Genomic DNA, 17,839 nt, shown 5'->3' with positions numbered 1-17,839 from the left:
AGACCAGCTGGCTGGTGTGTTTACGGACATATTCAATCAATCCTTATCCCAGTCTGCTGTTCCCACATGCTTCAAGAGGGCCACCATTGTTCCTGTTCCCAAGAAAGCTAAGGTAACTGAGCTAAACGACTACCGCCCCGTAGCACTCACTTCCGTCATCATGAAGTGCTTTGAGAGACTAGTCAAGGACCATATCACTTCCACCCTACCGGACACCCTAGACCCACTCCAATTTGCTTACCGACCCAATAGGTCCACAGACGACGCAATCGCAACCACACTGCACACTGCCCTAACCCATCTGGACAAGAGGAATACCTATGTGAGAATGCTGTTCATCGACTACAGCTCAGCATTTAACACCATAGTACCCTCCAAACTCGTCATCAAGCTCGAGACCCTGGGTCTCGACCCCGCCCTGTGCAACTGGGTCCTGGACTTCCTGACGGGCCGCCCCCAGGTGGTGAGGGTAGGTAACAACATCTCCACCCCGCTGATCCTCAACACTGGGGCCCCACAAGGGTGCGTTCTGAGCCCTCTCCTGTACTCCCTGTTCACCCACAACTGCGTGGCCATGCACGCCTCCAACTCAATCATCAAGTTTGCGGATGACACTACAGTGGTAGGCTTGATTACCAACAACGACGAGACGGCCTACAGGGAGGAGGTGAGGGCCCTCGGAGTGTGGTGTCAGGAAAATAACCTCACACTCAACGTCAACAAAACAAAGGAGATGATTGTGGACTTCAGGAAACAGCAGAGGGAGCACCCCCCTATCCACATCGACGGGTCAGTAGTGGAGAAGGTGGAAAGTTTTAAGTTCCTCGGTGTACACATCATGGACAAACTGAATTGGTCCACCCACACAGACAGCGTTGTGAAGAAGGCGCAGCAGCGCCTCTTCAACCTCAGGAGGCTGAAGAAATTCGGCTTGTCACCAAAAGCACTCACAAACTTCTACAGATGCACAATCGAGAGCATCCTGTCGGGCTGTATCACCGCCTGGTACGGCAACTGCTCCGCCCACAACCGTAAGGCTCTCCAGAGGGTAGTGAGGTCTGCACAACGTATCACCGGGGGCAAACTACCTGCCCTCCAGGACACCTACACCACCCGATGTCACAGGAAGGCCATAAAGATCATCAAGGACAACAACCACCCAAGCCACTGCCTGTTCACCCCGCTATCATCCAGAAGGCGAGGTCAGAACAGGTGCATCAAAGCAGGGACCGAGAGACTGAAAAACAGCTTCTATCTCAAGGCCATCAAGGCCATCAGACTGTTAAACAGCCACCACTAACATTTAGCGGCCGCTGCCAACATACTGACTCAACTCCAGCCACTTTAATAATGGGAATTGATGGAAATTATGTAAAAATGTACCACTAGCCACTTTAAACAATGCCACTTAATATAATGTTTACATACCCTACATTACTCATCTCATATGTATATGTATATACTGTACTCTATATCATCTACTGCATCTTGCCATCTTTATGTAATACATGTATCACTAGCCACTTTAAACTATGCCACTTTATGTTTACATACCCTACATTACTCATCTCATATGTATATACTGTACTCTATACCATCTACTGCATCTTGCCTATGCCGTTCTGTACCATCACTCATTCATATATCTTTATGTACATATTCTTTATCCCTTTACACTTGTGTGTATAAGGTAGTAGTTGTGGAATTGTTAGGTTAGATTACTTGTTGGTTATTACTGCATTGTCGGAACTAGAAGCACAAGCATTTCGCTACACTCGCATTAACATCTGCTAACCATGTGTATGTGACAAATAAAATTTGATTTGATTTGATTTAAACGCTGTGTCGCCCGCATGCTAGCGTAGTGGTGACTACTCCGCGGCTTCCCTGTTCCATCTACTGCTGCCCCCTGGACACTATAATCACTTGGCTACATAGCTGATGCCTGCTGGACTGTCCATTAATTCACGGTACTCCATTCTGTTTATTTTTTATCTGTCGGCCCCAGCCGCGAACTCAGGCTCTGGGTGTAGTTAATCCGACCCTCTCTGCCTAGTCATCGCCATTTTACCTGCTGTTGTTGTGTTAGCTGATTAGCTGTTGCTGTCTCACCTGTTGTCTTAGCTAGCTCTCCCAATCAATACCTGCGATTACTTTATGCCTCGCTGTATGTCTCTCTCAAATGTCAATATGCCTTGTATACTGTTGTTCAGGTTAGTTATCATTGTTTTAGTTTACAATGGAGCCCCTAGTTCCACTCTTCATACCTCTGACACCTCCTTTGTCCCACCTCCCACACATGCGGTGACCTCACCCATTATAACCAGCATGTCCAGAGATACAATCTCTCTTATCATCACCCGGTGCCTGGGCTTACCTCCGCTGTACCCGCACCCCACCATACCCCTGTCTGCACATTATGCCCTGAATCTATTCTACCACGCCCTGAAATCTGCTCCTTTTATTCTTTGTCCCCAACGCTCTAGGCGACCAGTTTTGATAGCCTTTAGCCGCACCCTCATCCTACTCCTCCTCTGTTCCTCGGGTGATGTGGAGGTAAACCCAGGCCCTGCATGTCCCCAGGCACCCTCATTTGTTGACTTCTGTGATCGAAAAAGCCTTGGTTTCATGCATGTCAACATCAGAAGCCTCCTCCCTAAGTTTGTTTTACTCACTGCTTTGGCCAACCCTGATGTCCTTGCCGTGTCTGAATCCTGGCTTAGGAAGGCCACCAAAAATTCTGAGATTTTCATACCCAACTATAACATTTTCCGTCAAGATAGAACTGCCAAAGGGGGAGGAGTTGCAATCTACTGAGATAGCCTGCAAAGTAATGTCATACTTTCTAGGTCCATACCCAAACAGTTCGAACTTCTAATTTTAAAAATTAATCTCTCCAGAAATAAGTCTCTCACTGTTGCCGCCTGCTACCGACCCCCCTCAGCTCCCAGCTGTGCCCTGGACACCATTTGTGAATTGATCGCCCCCCATCTAGCTTCAGAGTTTGTTCTGTTAGGTGACCTAAACTGGGATATGTTTAACACCCCGGCAGTCCTACAATCTAAGCTAGATGCCCTCAATCTCACACAAATCATCAAGGAACCCACCAGGTACAACCCTAAATCCGTAAACATGGGCACCCTCATAGACATTATCCTGACCAACTTGCCCTCCAAATACACCTCTGCTGTCTTCAATCAGGATCTCAGCGATCACTGCCTCATTGCCTGTATCCGCTACGGGTCCGCGGTCAAACGACCACCCCTCATCACTGTCAAACGCTCCCTAAAACACTTCTGCGAGCAGGCCTTTCTAATTGACCTGGCCCGGGTATCCTGGAAGGATATTGACCTCATCCCGTCAGTTGAGGATGCCTGGTCATTCTTTAAAAGTAACTTCCTCACCATCTTAGATAAGCATGCCCCGTTCAAAAAATGCAGAACTAAGAACAGATATAGCCCTTGGTTCACTCCAGACCTGACTGCCCTCGACCAGCACAAAAACATCCTGTGGCGGACTGCAATGGCATCGAATAGTCCCCGCGATATGCAACTGTTCAGGGAAGTCAGGAACAAATACACGCAGTCAGTCAGGAAAGCAAAGGCTAGCTTTTTCAAGCAGAAATTTGCATCCTGTAGCTCTAACTCCAAAACGTTCTGGGACACTGTAAAGTCCATGGAGAACAAGAGCACCTCCTCCCAGCTGCCCACTGCACTGAGGCTAGGTAACACGGTCACCACCGATAAATCCATGATAATCGAAAACTTCAACAAGCATTTCTCAACGGCTGGCCATGCCTTCCACCTGGCTACTCCAACCTCGGCCAACAGCTCCGCCCCCCCCCCCCCCCCCCCGCAGCTACTCGCCCAAGCGTCCCCAGCTTCTCCTTTACCCAAATCCAGATAGCAGATGTTCTGAAAGAGCTGCAAAACCTGGACCCATACAAATCAGCTGGGCTTGACAATCTAGACCCTCTATTTCTGAAACTATCCGGCGCCATTGTCGCAACCCCTATTACCAGCCTGTTCAACCTCTCTTTCATATCGTCTGAGATCCCCAAGGATTGGAAAGCTGCTGCGGTCATCCCCCTCTTCAAAGGGGGAGACACCCTGGACCCAAACTGTTACAGACCTATATCCATCCTGCCCTGCCTGTCTAAGGTCTTCGAAAACCAAGTTAATAAACAGATCACTGACCATCTCGAATCCCACCGTACCTTCTCCGCTGTGCAATCCGGTTTCCGAGCCGGTCACAGGTGCACCTCAGCCACGCTCAAGGTACTAAATTATATCATAACCGCCATCGATAAAGACAGTACTGTGCAGCCGTCTTCATCGACCTGGCCAAGGCTTTCGACTCTGTCAATCACCATATTCTTATCGGCAGACTCAGTAGCCTCGGTTTTTCTGATGACTGCCTTGCCTGGTTCACCAACTACTTTGCAGACAGAGTTCAGTGTGTCAAATCGGAGGGCATGTTGTCCAGTCCTCTGGCAGTCTCTATGGGGGTACCACAGGGTTCAATTCTCGGGCCGACTCTTTTCTCTGTATACATCAATGATGTTGCTCTTGCTGTGGGCGATTCCCTGATCCACCTCTACGCAGACGACACCATTCTGTATACTTCTGGCCCTTCCTTGGACACTGTGCTATCTAACCTCCAAACGAGCTTCAATGCCATACAACACTCCTTCCGTGGCCTCCAACTGCTCTTAAACGCTAGTAAAACCAAATGCATGCTTTTCAACCGTTCGCCGCCCGCCCGACTAGCATCACCACCCTGGACGGTTCCGACCTAGAATATGTGGACATCTATAAATACCTAGGTGTCTGGCTAGACTGTAAACTCTCCTTCCAGACTCATATTAAACATCTCCAATCCAAAATCAAATCAAGAATCAGCTTTCTATTTCGCAACAAAGCCTCCTTCACTCACGCCGCCAAATTTACCCCAGCCTACTGCTGCATTGGCCTATAGACTATCTCTGAGTTCTATGCGCTAATTTCCTTAGCCGCCAATGGACCACAGTGTATCAATGTGTCCATATGGCAGAGGCTGGTGCTCTCACCTTAAACCAGGTGTACACTACACGATTTTGGCCATGATTTAGCTGTCCCAGACCCAGTTTTTGAGATTGGGGACAAAATCCCATGTCGTTGCCTACTCGGGGTGCACAGCCATCGCCGACGCTCGTTTAATGTGAGTAGGTCAAAGACGCAATCTGAAGGCTACGGATCTCGTCTTTGAGCAGTACCAGACATCCCAATATTTTCAAACATGTTTGATTTTATCCGCACACAATATACAGTGCTATTGTAGTGTGAGATGTGCAACAACAAGTTTCGAGAACAATGATCAGCAATAGCCAATGAGAGCTCGGCAGAGAAGAAGTCAGTGGGATGACGTTGCTTCGCATCACCCAAAATATGTAGATCTCGAGCAGGAGAAATGACTAGTCTACTAATAGTATGCGTTTGTAATTGCCTTTAACCAAAGCCAACGTGTCAAATCGTTACAGCTCTGAAGTTCACAAGCAATGTTATTCAATTCAAAATGTTGGCTAGATATTTGAACTCTATGTGGCAAGTGTTTATGAAGCTGCTTTGAGACACAGCTCGTAGCTAAGTAAATCTAATCACATCATTGTTTTCACGAGACAGCATGGTATCGAGAATCCTCACGACAAAGTGAAGAATATTGTAGTGTGTGACCTCCGTCTGTGCCACATCGTTTAGTGCGAGCACCACTACGTTGGCTACATCAAAAAATGAATGGAAATTACAGTCGTTTAATGTGAGAGGCTCAGCGTTGTTAGGATTTTGAAAGTCGTGTAGTGTTCACCCAGCTTTAGTAGAATTTTAACTTTGATATTTTTATAATTAACCATGTGCCAATGATTTTGAGAAACAAAAATGTTATTATTGAAATGTCACTGTTCCACGAAAATGCGCATATAAAAATAATCATAACCTTCATGCAGATCGGTAGAAAAGGTAAGATACATTGTAAGCTTCCCCAAACTTTAATCTCACGAGCTGCCTATGGTCTTTACTATAACACCAATAAAAAAACATTTGTGAACGCGCAAGCCGTGCCCACCTATGGATATCAAAGGCCCATTCAACTGATTAGTTCTACACACACGCTCCCTCAACGTTATCAGGACAGAGAAACCACACGTGCTCATTGCTCACTTGGAGCACTTCAAACAAAAGACAATACAAAAATGGACAACTCCTAAATGATGGTTATGAAATAAACCAGAACTTGTTTCTCACAAGTGAAGCAGGTTGTGACCTCTGCAAACAACGTTTCCACTCCGAGAATGAGAACAGTAAATGACTGTAATGCACGCATTAACATTAATAAATGTAACCAAATGACGGGGATTAACGGTACATTTACTAGGCCTACTGGTTACATCTGTAATGGGGAATTGATAGAAATAAACAATCAAAGGGCAAACAATTCACACATTGAAACAATGAATGTGCAATAATTGGCGGGAGACTGCGAAGGACATTCTGGAGAGCTGAGTGCATGCATTCTGGAGAAACACGCCCATATCTACACCACACACCCCTCACCTTATTCTTATCTCAATATTTTAAATGATACTCAAGCCACACTATCTTCACACATTTTAGATGCTTTTCACTGACAGCCACAACTCAATAATCAGCTAGGCCTATTGCCACACGCGCTGAGCAAATTGCTGTATTCCCAAATAGGCATAGACATGTGCACTTGTGATTTGCAACAGTCCACAGCTATTTTTTTAAAGAGGCTAATGATCCGTTGTGGCTAAGTCAAGCTCTCTGGTAAAGTATTTTGAATGATTTTATTTAGACAGGAGTAATTATATAATTTAGGCAAAACATCCATTTACTTTAGGGGAAGGCTGCATCCGAACAGTCCGCTGTGCACCCGCCAATTTTCCTTTCTAATTCGCAAGTGGCTGAAACCAGAGATTTGTATATAATGACGAGATGCGAGTAGTTGTCCCAAAGGCGGGAATGCAGGCGACAAGTTTATGTCCCATGGAAACGTGTTGGGTTTATTCAGGACAGATTTTGGCGAGAGTGAGTCCTCTCGCTTAGCCTATTCCTCTTTGTTGAAACTAGCGAGCGAAACGGCGCCCCTCTGTTTTACTATATGTAGCCCAGGTATCTGATGCTGTCTGGCCAGAAAAAATATAACATGCCATACTCCTTTTGTCCAGACAGCATCAGATACCTGGGCTATATATACTACATCTCGGTGCTAGAGGCGTCACTACAGAGACTCTGGTGCAGCGGTCTAAGACACTACATCTCAGTGCTAGAGGCGTTACTACAGACACTCTGGTGCAGCGGTCTAAGACACTACATCTCGGTGCTAGAGGCGTCACTACAGACACTCTGGTGCAGCGGTCTAAGACACTACATCTCAGTGCTAGAGGCGTCACTACAGACACTCTGGTGCAGCGGTCTAAGACACTACATCTCAGTGCTAGAGGCGTCACTACAGACACTCTGGTGCAGCGGTCTAAGACACTACATCTCGGTGCTAGAGGCGTCACTACAGACACTCTGGTGCAGCGGTCTAAGACACTACATCTCAGTGCTAGAGGCGTCACTACAGACACTCTGGTGCAGCGGTCTAAGACACTACATCTCAGTGCTAGAGGCGTCACTACAGACACTCTGGTGCAGCGGTCTAAGACACTACATCTCAGTGCTAGAGGCGTCACTACAGACACTCTGGTGCAGCGGTCTAAGACACTACATCTCAGTGCTAGAGGCGTCACTACAGACACTTTGGTGCAGCGGTCTAAGACACTACATCTCGGTGCTAGAGGCGTCACTACAGACACTCTGGTGCAGCGGTCTAAGACACTACATCTCAGTGCTAGAGGCGTCACTACAGACACTCTGGTGCAGCGGTCTAAGAAACTACATCTCAATGCTAGAGGCGTCACTACAGACACTCTGGTGGAGCGGTCTAAGAAACTACATCTCAATGCTAGAGGCGTCACTACAGACACTCTGGTGCAGCGGTCTAAGATACTACATCTCAGTGCTAGAGGCGTCACTACAGACTCTCTGGTTCGAATCCAGGCTATATCACAACCGGCTGTGATTGGGAGTCCCATAGGGCGGAGCACAATTGGCCCAGTGTCGTCCGGTGTAGGCCGTCATTTTAAATAAGAATTTGTTCTTTACTGGCTTGCCTAGTTAAATAAAGGTTAAATACAAAAATAAAACAATTACACGATTATATGGTGTGTGGTCCCACTATGACTCAGGAAACCATGCTGTTTATTAGGGTACAGATGAAATAAGCAGGGGTGCAACTTTCACTGGGGAAAGGGGTCATGTCCCCCCCACATTCTGAAATGACATATTAGCCCCCCCCCCCGTTTTATCATTAGAATGTGATACAAAAAGAGGCAAAGGGTGCTTTAGAACCATGCGGACACCTCAGAGCGTGGCTGGATTTAGGACACCTCAGAGCGTGGCTGGATTTAGGACACCTCAGAGCGTGGCTGGATTTAGGACACCTCAGAGCGTGGCTGGATTTAGGACACCACAGAGCGGGCTCACAGGCTGTGTGAAGGCAAAGCTTCTGGAAGGCTGGCTGGACCAGCATGGGAGAGTTGAGCATAGTTCAGTGTGTATGTGTTGCCCTCTTTCACCAAGTTGTAAAAGCAAGCAAGCTACCTCAAAAAAGGGCCCCAAACCCAACCGCAGTCCCACAATGTTACCGGCATAAGGCTTGATTTTCTCTGGAGGCCAGGAAGGAGCTGGTACGATGTCCACTACTAGCGGTTTTAGATTTTAGTGATGTTATATATATGCAGGCCTCAACCACTACCCTGACAGCACTTGATTTAGTATATCATGCGGCCCTCAGGTTCATTACAAATCAAAAAAGTCTAACACATCATTGTGATCTCTACAGCGCTGTTGGCTGGTTGTCATTGACCTTGCGTAGGCTTAAACACTGGTATACACTGATTTATAAGGCCATATTGGGTAAAATGCCATTTTATCTCTGCTCTTTTTTAATCAGGTCGGTAAATAAATATCAATTATGGTCCCATTCTCATTTGCTTTTAACAATAACAAGAATTAGAACAGGTCATGGTAGAATAGTTTTAGTTACTCAGCTCTGTGGTCCTGGAATTCTCTCCTGAACATTTAAACATTTGATGATCTAGCCTCGTTTGATGGAGTTTAAACACTTGATCAATGTAAATATCATAGAATAGTTTAATTGTCTTTAGGACAGCTGTTTTTTAGTCAAGACATTCATGTTTTTTAACGTAATATGTAATTGTTGTACTGTGTTTGTGTGTGTGTGTGTGTGTGTGTGTGTGTGTGTGTGTGTATATATAGTTTTGTTTAATGTTGTGTTAGTGTATGTAAGTTGTTTTTACTGAAACTTTGTTCCCCCTGCTGCTATTGGACCAGGTCTCTCTCGAAAAAGAGATGTTATCTCAATGAGAAAAACCTGTATAATTAAAGGCAAAAATAATTAAATAAGGTTATTTTAGGCGTATGTGGGGCAGCTCACTTGCCAGCCATAGTCCCAGCAATTTTTCACCCTATAGGCAATATCAAATGCGCTAAAATAACTTGAGAAATAGGTTAAATTACCAGAGATTCTCACATGGTCCTTATATTAGGCTATCTGTATTACTGAGGTAGATCAGCCAATATGCTAGATGTAGGTTGAAGAGAGCAGAGTTGTAGAGACTTGCACTTTCTCTTGAGCTATTCTTATAGCCTACCTTATAGGAGTGGGAAGATTTTCAGAAGGAAAAATATGGGTGATCAATATTTAGGCCTTTCTATGCAATGTAGTAAACTATAGCTTAATCATAGGCCTATATAGGAAGTACATTTCCTTGGAAAGATAATTTTGACCATGTAGTGTATGTGGACACCCCTTCAAATGAGTGGATTTAGCTATTTCAGCCACACCCGTTGCTGACAGGTGTATAAAATCAAGCACACAGCCATGCAATCTCCATAGACAAACATTGGTAGTAGAATGGCCCATACTGAAGAGCTCAGTGACTTTCAACGTGGCACCGTGATAGGATGTCACCTTTCCAACAAGTCAGTTTGTCAAATTTCCGCCTTGCTAGAGCTGCCCCGGTCAACTGTAACTGCTGTTATTAGTGTGAAGTGGAAACGTCTAGGAGCAATAACGGCTCAGCCGCGAAGAGGTAGGCCACACAAGCTCACAGAGCAGGATTGTCTGTCCTCGGTTGCAGTACTCACTACCAAGTTCCAAGCTACCTCTGGAAGCAACATCGGCACAATTTTTTTATATTTTTTTATTTCACTAGGCAAGTCAGTTAAGAACAAAATCTTATTTTACAATGATGGCCTACCCCAGCCAAACCCTCCCCTAACCCGGACGACACTGGGCCAATTGTGTGCCACCCTATGGGACTCCCAATCACCGCTGGTTGTGATACAGCCCGGGATAGAACCAAGGTCTGTAGTGACGCCTCTAGCACTGAGATGCAGTGCCTTAGACCGCTGCGCCACTCGGGGGCCCAAACGATTTGCATTGGCCGGGAATAACTGTTCGTCGGGAGCCTAATGAAATGGATTTCCATGACCGAGCAGCTGCACACAAGCCTAAGATCACCATGCGCAATGCCAAGCATCAGCTGGAGTGGTGTAAAGCTCGCCACCATTGGACTCTGGAGCAGTGGAAACGCGTTCTCTGAAGTGATGAATCACGCTTCACCATCTGGCAGTCCGACGGACAAATCTGGGTTTGGCGGATGCCAGGATGCCAGGCTGTTATAGCAGCAAAGGGGGGACCAACTCCTTATTAATGCCCATGATTTTGGAAAGATGTTCGACGAGCAGGTGTCCACATACCTTTGGTCATGTAGTGTAACTGCCCCGTGCTTCTCTGCCCATGCGTAGGCTATAGCCTACTCTATTTAATTGAGACAACACGCACACTTAATAGTGCAGGTATGGCTACTGAACTGGAGGCAGCAAGAATGATGACAACGACACTTGCTACGTTATGCATAAGCCTATAGGATATAGCCTGACTTTTAGGAGGACGATTTGCAGGCAGAGACAAATAAATGGGTAATCAATACTTATTAAAAAGGCGCAATGCTCGCTCACCATAGTAGCCTAACCTATGTGTGTGTTGTGCCTTTTCCTTTTCAATGATGATTAAATGTTTTGATTTCACTTTGACTTACATTCGACCCTCCTTCTTTCCAATATCAATATTTCTTTACAGACACTGTAGTAAACTACAGTCTAGTCATATTTCAGTTAATTTCATATTTAAGTTAACTGCCACGTGGTTCTCCACTCATGTAGGCAGCCTACTCTATCTCAATGAGTCCACACATACTAGATGCACTTGAACTCTCAGGCCCAACTAGGAGAGGTAGGCTACTGAAGTTGAAGCAGTGAATTCTGAGTGTGTGAATAATGCAAAAAAGATGTGATTTTAATACAATAGGTAGGCTAACGCATACAAAGCAGAAAGAGGACAGTTTCTAAATAATCAGTGGGACAACCTAAATACAGTGTTTTCATCCCAAAGTCGTCTGTCTGACCACCCGCTCCCACCTGCAGACCGAGCCGCAATGATCTGTCGGAACCCGCAGACATCCCGCGTGAAAGCAGCCCTCTGGTACACAGTCAGTACACAACACTATGCTCATCATGTCTTAGCAGGATCAGATGGTGATAGGGGTCCCAGCAGGGTCAGACAGCCAGGGAAGGCCAGTCTTCAGAGCTCAAGTGAATTTAGCAGTATATTAACAATATCAGTGAATGATACAAAGTTCCATATTGAATTGATGGGTAGACCTACAGTAGCAACAGGACAGCAGTTTAAGTTTAAGCTACACTCTGGGATCTGGGAATAAGGATCATTTCAATTAATGAACCATTGATACTTTTCTTGGATGATATAATGTATAAATGTACAACAAGGTAATTCTTTGTCATGCCTCATCTTAGGAGGATCAGATGGTGACAGGGGTCTCAGTAGGATCAGGCAGCCAGGGAAGATCAGTCTGTGATGGATCTCAGGGGAATTTTTACAGATACAACACTCTCTGTGCAGCAAACACTGGACAAGCCAGATGCCATTTTAAGGCAGTCTGACAAACATCCAAAGTTGATTTACAAACTGTATCAAGGGTTAATAGAGGCTTTTCCCGATGACACAAAACATGTAAAACAAAAATGTGAGGAAGACGCTATTGATGATGATGAATGGATACAGATATGTTAGAATGCCCAGTCATGTTCATATCATCTCAGACATACACTACTGCAGTTTAAGACCATCTACAGAACGTACTATATGCCAGTGTAACTGAATAACATTCACTCGGATGGGTGATTCCTCAATTGGAGGTGTAAAACACAAAAGGGGACATATTTGCATATGTTATGGTCTTGTGAAGGCTGGCTGAATTCTGACAAAGAGTATGTTGTTTCATCTTAGCAGTCCTACAGATTCTCCCTTCTCCCTGTTTCTGTTTGCTTTAAATGTTGATATTGGAGACTTATCTGAAGAAACTGCATTTATAGCGGATAAGAAATGTATTGCCATTAATTGGAAAGTTGGTTATGTATCACTAGCTTTGATCTATTACCAGATTAAGGGTATACTGGGCAACTTTCATAAGGTCTGGATACCTTATGAAAGTTGCCATAATGGAATTCAGTACGAGTAAAGGAGTCTGTATAGAAAACATGCCCACGTCAGGGGAGATACCTATTTAGGCAATCAATAGCTGTTGAACATCTCAGTCCTGGCCCCGAGGGTCTGCCGTCCTGTGGGTTGTCACTCTGGCCTTGGCCTAACACACCCAAAACCAATAATATATGTTTCACTAAGATCCTAAAGCTGAGTGGGGTGTGTTGGGTTGGGGCGCTGCAGGGTGGGGGGACTCAGCTATATTGTGTGCAAGTAAAAAGAGATCTACAGTACTATTCGTCCTATGAAATTAATTATATGGAGGATTTGCTGTTTCTGTGTGTTAATGTGTGTTAATGTATATTTGAGGTTTACACTCACTGCATTCGGAAAGTATTCAGACCTTAAGTATTCAGTATTCTCTGATAAGTATTCAGACATTTTGTTACATTACAGCCTTATTCTAAATTGTATTAAATAACAAAAAATCCTCATAAATCTACACACAATACCCCATAATGACAAAGCGAAAAGAGGTTTTTAGAAATGTTTGTAAAAATGATATACTTATATAAATAAGTATTCAGACCCTTTACTATGAGACTCGAAATTAAGCTCAGGTGCATCCTGTTTTCCATTGATCATCCTTGAGATGTTTCTATAACTTGATTGGAGTCCACCTGTGGTAAATTCAATTGACTGGACATGATTTGGAAAGGCACACACCTGTCTATATAAGGTACCACAGTTGACAGTGAATGTAGGAGCAAAAACCAAGCCATGAGGTTGAAGGAATTATCTGTACAACTCCGAGGCAAGATTGTGTCGAGGCACAGATCTGGGGAAGGGTACCAAAACATTTCTGCAGCATTGAAGGTCCCCAAGAACACAGTGGCCTTCATCATTCTTAAATTGAAGAATTTTGGAACCACCAAGACTCTTCCTAGAGCTGTCTGCCTGGCAATCGGGGGAGAAGGGCCTTGGTCAGGGAGGTGAACAAGAACCTGATGGTCACTCTGACAGAGTTCCTCTGTGGAGATGGGAGAACCTTCCAGAAGGACAACCATCTCTGCAGCACTCCACCAATCAGGCCTTTATGGTAGAGTGGCCAGACAGAAGCCACTCTTCTGTAAAAGGCACATTACAGCCCACTTGGAATTTCCCAAAAGGCACCTAAAGGACTTTTCGATCATGAGAAACAAGATTCTCTGGTCTGATGAAATCAAGAATGAACTATTTGACCTGAATGCCAAGCGTCACATCTGGAGGAAACCTGACACCATCTCTACAGTGAAGCATTGTAGTGGTAGCATCATGCTGGGGGGATGTTTTTCAGCGGCAGGGTCAGGGAGACTCGTCAGGATCGAGGGAAAGATGAAGGGAGCGAGGTATAGAGAGATCCTTGATGAAAATCTGCTCCAGTGCGCTCAGGACCTCAGACTGGGGTGAAGGTTCACCTTCCAACAGGACAACTACCTTAATCACACAGCCAAGACAATGCAGGAGTCTCTGAATGTCCTTGAGTGGCCCAGCCAGAACCTGGACTTGAACCTGATCGAACATCTCGAGACCTGAAAATAGCTGTGCAGCGATGCTCCCCATACCACCTGACAGAGCTTGAGAGGATCTTCAGAGAAGAATGGGAGAAACTCCCCAAATACAGGTGTGCCAAGCTTGTAGCGTCATACCCAAGAAGAATCGAGGCTGTAATCGCTGCCAAAGGTGCTTCAACAAAGTACTTAGTAAAGGGTGTGAATACTTATGTAAATGTTATATTTCAGTTTTTTACTTTTAATAAATTTGCAAAATATTCGAAAAACCTGTTTTTGCTTTGTCATTATGGGGTATTGTGTGTAGATTGATGAAGAAAAAAAATATTTAAACCCTTTTAGAATATGGCTGTAACGCAACAAAATGGGGAAAAAGTCAAGGGGTCTGAATACTTGAAGAATACATAGGATAGAATAGTTAATGTACAGCAATAGTTGAATAGGATGGCCTTAACTAGAATACAGTATATACATATGAAGTGGGTTAAACAGTATGTAAACATTACTAAAGTGACCAGTGTTCCATCCATGTCTATGTTGTACCTTGGCTGCAGAGGGAACGAGAGGGCCGAACTTGACCAGGCCATGAATCTGTACAGGAAAGCACATTAAGCTATAGATGGATGGATGGATAGACCGTATGTGTTATTTTTGGTGTGTTTTTTGTTTCCAAAATGTTCCCTTGTGAACAAAGAAAATGAAATGTAGGAACTGGGAAGGAACTTGTGTTTGGAGAGAGTTGAGTAATTGACTAGACTGGTGGGGGTCGGGCTGGTGGGGGTCAAGAGTTGTTCATTTGTTAGGCTATTGGTTAAAGGTGCAACACAATATTTATTATTGAATTACCTTTGATCAAGTTTAGTGTCACGCCCTGACCTTAGTTATCTCTGTTTTCGTTATTATTTTGGTTAGGTCAGGGTGTGACGAGGGTGGGTATGCTTGTTTTGTCTTGTCTAGGGTTTTTGTATATCTAGGAGGTTTTGTAAGTGTAGGTATATGTATGTCTATGGTGGCCTGAATTGGTTCCCAATCAGAGGCAGCTGTTTATCGTTGTCTCTGATTGGGGATCCTATTTAGGTTGCCATTTTCCCTTTTGGTTTTGTGGGTTTTTGTCTATGTGTAGTTGCCTGTCAGCACTCGTTTAGTATAGCGTTTGGTTTGTTCAGTGTTCTTTCTTTAATAAAAGAAGTATGTACGCTTACCACGCTGCGCCTTGGTCTCCTCCATACAACGAACGTGACATTTAGTCTTATGAATCACTTAAACATATTTAATATTGATTTCTTACCTAGCTTGATGATTGTGGGCATCTGTGCTTACTTTTTTTTGTTCTAAATAGAGACAGCATAGTGGATTGTGTAAAAATTGGCTTTAGCGGCCCCAACAAATGTTGGGACCCCCAGACGCCCCGCTAAGTTATTTCCCACCCACTTCTAAAAACAAAGTGGTGCCCCTGGAAATAAGTTATGATGAACTTCCCAGGGTGGTAAAAGTGCACGCAATCTTAATGCTCCTTTCCAATAAATATTGAGGGTCTTATTCTTGTGACATGATTATCGATACTTGACTGCCGTAATAATGTCATCATGTAGACTAGCCTACAAGCACAGCACTGTATCTGAGAGCTGTTGGCTAGAACCCACGTACCAAGACCAGAGTAGGCAATTTTGTTTTTGTTACAAAACTATCAATAGAGTTGAAAATACGCTGGAAACATATTGAACTTTAGATTTTTATTCCCGTACATGAAAATGTAAGCGAAAAAGTACATTTAGTGTGATTTTGATTAGGATCCCCATTAGCCGACGCCAATGGTGACATTACAGACAAAATACTTTACAATTTACATACATTTAAAAACATTAACATGTAGTGTGTGTGCATCTATCAGTTACACATACATATCAGTACATACACACAACAAGTAGGTCACATAGGGGAGAGGCGTTGTGCCATGAGGTGTAGATTTATTTGTTGTTTTTAAACCAGGTTTGCTGTTCACTTGCCCTATATAAGATGGAAGGGAGTTCCATACACTCATGTGCACTACATCATCACACACAGCCTTTTATCCTCAAAAAGTCAGTTTGATGGAAACATCTCTCTGGTGGGAGAATTTGCATATTGTTTTATGCAGATTTAGAATAATAGCATGAAACTCTGTTGCAGATTGGATGGAAACCTAGCTAGTGATATAATAGTGGACAGGGTGTAGACAAAGACTTTAATCTGTAGTGTAGTCTAGATACATTTCTGCTCCAGTGGTGGTGGTGGTGGTGAGGGGGGACATACTAATCAAAGTGGGCTGTCTACATATACCAGATACACCCAACAAGCAGAATTCTAGACATAAACAGTAAAGGTTGATAATAATGACAGTTCAATGCCAATAGGGTTAGGACTACGTATTTATACCCTAATGTGTTACCCTGGATACATTGATACTCTGATACATGTATGAAATGTCTGCTTTTCCAGAGGATCTTTATCATAAAGTGGGAGGTGAGCTGGCGTTGAAACTAGACAAGTCCACAGTGCCTGACTCCATCACAAGCATCCTATGGAAGCATGGGAAGAACAAGGTGGCAGAGTGGGACAAGGATTTTGGTGGTAGTCTGGACATCTATGCTGCCTTCAAAAAGCGTACAACCCTGGACCAGAATACTGGAGAACTGAGAATCAATGGATTGATGACAACAGACATTGGAGTTTATTCTGTGGAGTTCAACAGCAAACTGCTTGACAAGACATATAAACTATCTGTTATCAGTAAGTGTTTCTCTGTGTGTGTGTGTGTGTGTGTGTGTGTGTGTGTGTGTGTGTGTGTGTGTGTGTGTGTGTGTGTGTGTGTGTGTGTGTGTGTGTGTGTGTGTGTGTGTGTACGTAAATGTGTGTGTGTGTGTGGTTGTGTAGAAACAGCAGGTTATGTATTGTAGTGCCTCACAAGTATTTCCCCAAATGATTCCTGTTTCTTTCCTCTATTTACAGAGGCAGTCCCCAAACCCACCATCACTTCTTCCTGTAACGCCAACCTAACCTCCTGCACTCTGACCTGTGAAGGTGACACCACTGATGCTGAACCCGTGACCTACAACTGGAAAGTGGGAGAGGGGGCGTGGGAGGTCGGAGGAAAACTGTTTAATGTCTTTAAGAGCGACACTGGCAAATCAACCAATGGTTACAAGTACATCTGCAAGCTGAATAACGCTGTTAGTGGGGAAGTCAGTGAGCCAGTTGGAGAGGTGTTTGGTCCAGGTGAGTGGACACTCATAAGTGTGTTACAGTCTTATGTATTGATACTGCTAGTGTTGTAGGACATTTTGAATGCTGGACTATGTTGGATACCTGATCAACTCCTGTCAAAGTATCAATACAAAATGTGTTTTCATTTCAGAGCCTTCCAATACCAGTGCTATTGTTGGTGGTGTTATTGTTACCATATTAGTGCTTGTTGCCGTCATAACAGGTAAGAACAGTACTTCTATAGTAACAGAGCACTGCACATGTACATAGTTCTGAAGCACAGATTGACATAACAGCAGCATCAACAGTGAGCTATACCCCCTGAAGGGGATACCTGTTCTACCTGTATTTACAGT

The 17,839-nt window shown here is 44.4% G+C and overlaps 1 protein-coding gene across 10 annotated transcripts in view; it reads left to right on the top strand.

Moving 5' to 3' along the window:
* LOC120033359 overlaps positions 1-17,839 on the top strand; it is a 53,491-nt gene that overhangs the window by 3,247 nt on the left and 32,405 nt on the right. For all 10 annotated transcript variants that reach the window (XM_038979675.1, XM_038979674.1, XM_038979673.1 and 7 more), the window contains exons 2-4: positions 16,719-17,009; positions 17,229-17,495; positions 17,635-17,706. In XM_038979675.1, coding sequence (XP_038835603.1) covers positions 16,719-17,009; positions 17,229-17,495; positions 17,635-17,706 — 630 coding nt within the window. The remainder of the gene's footprint in view (positions 1-16,718; positions 17,010-17,228; positions 17,496-17,634; positions 17,707-17,839) is intronic.

The sequence above is a fragment of the Salvelinus namaycush genome, chromosome 40 (assembly GCF_016432855.1).
Source record: "Salvelinus namaycush isolate Seneca chromosome 40, SaNama_1.0, whole genome shotgun sequence".
Lineage (NCBI taxonomy): Eukaryota > Metazoa > Chordata > Actinopteri > Salmoniformes > Salmonidae > Salvelinus > Salvelinus namaycush.
Note: the sequence above shows the minus strand (reverse complement) of the source record. Positions and strands in the feature narration are given on the sequence as shown.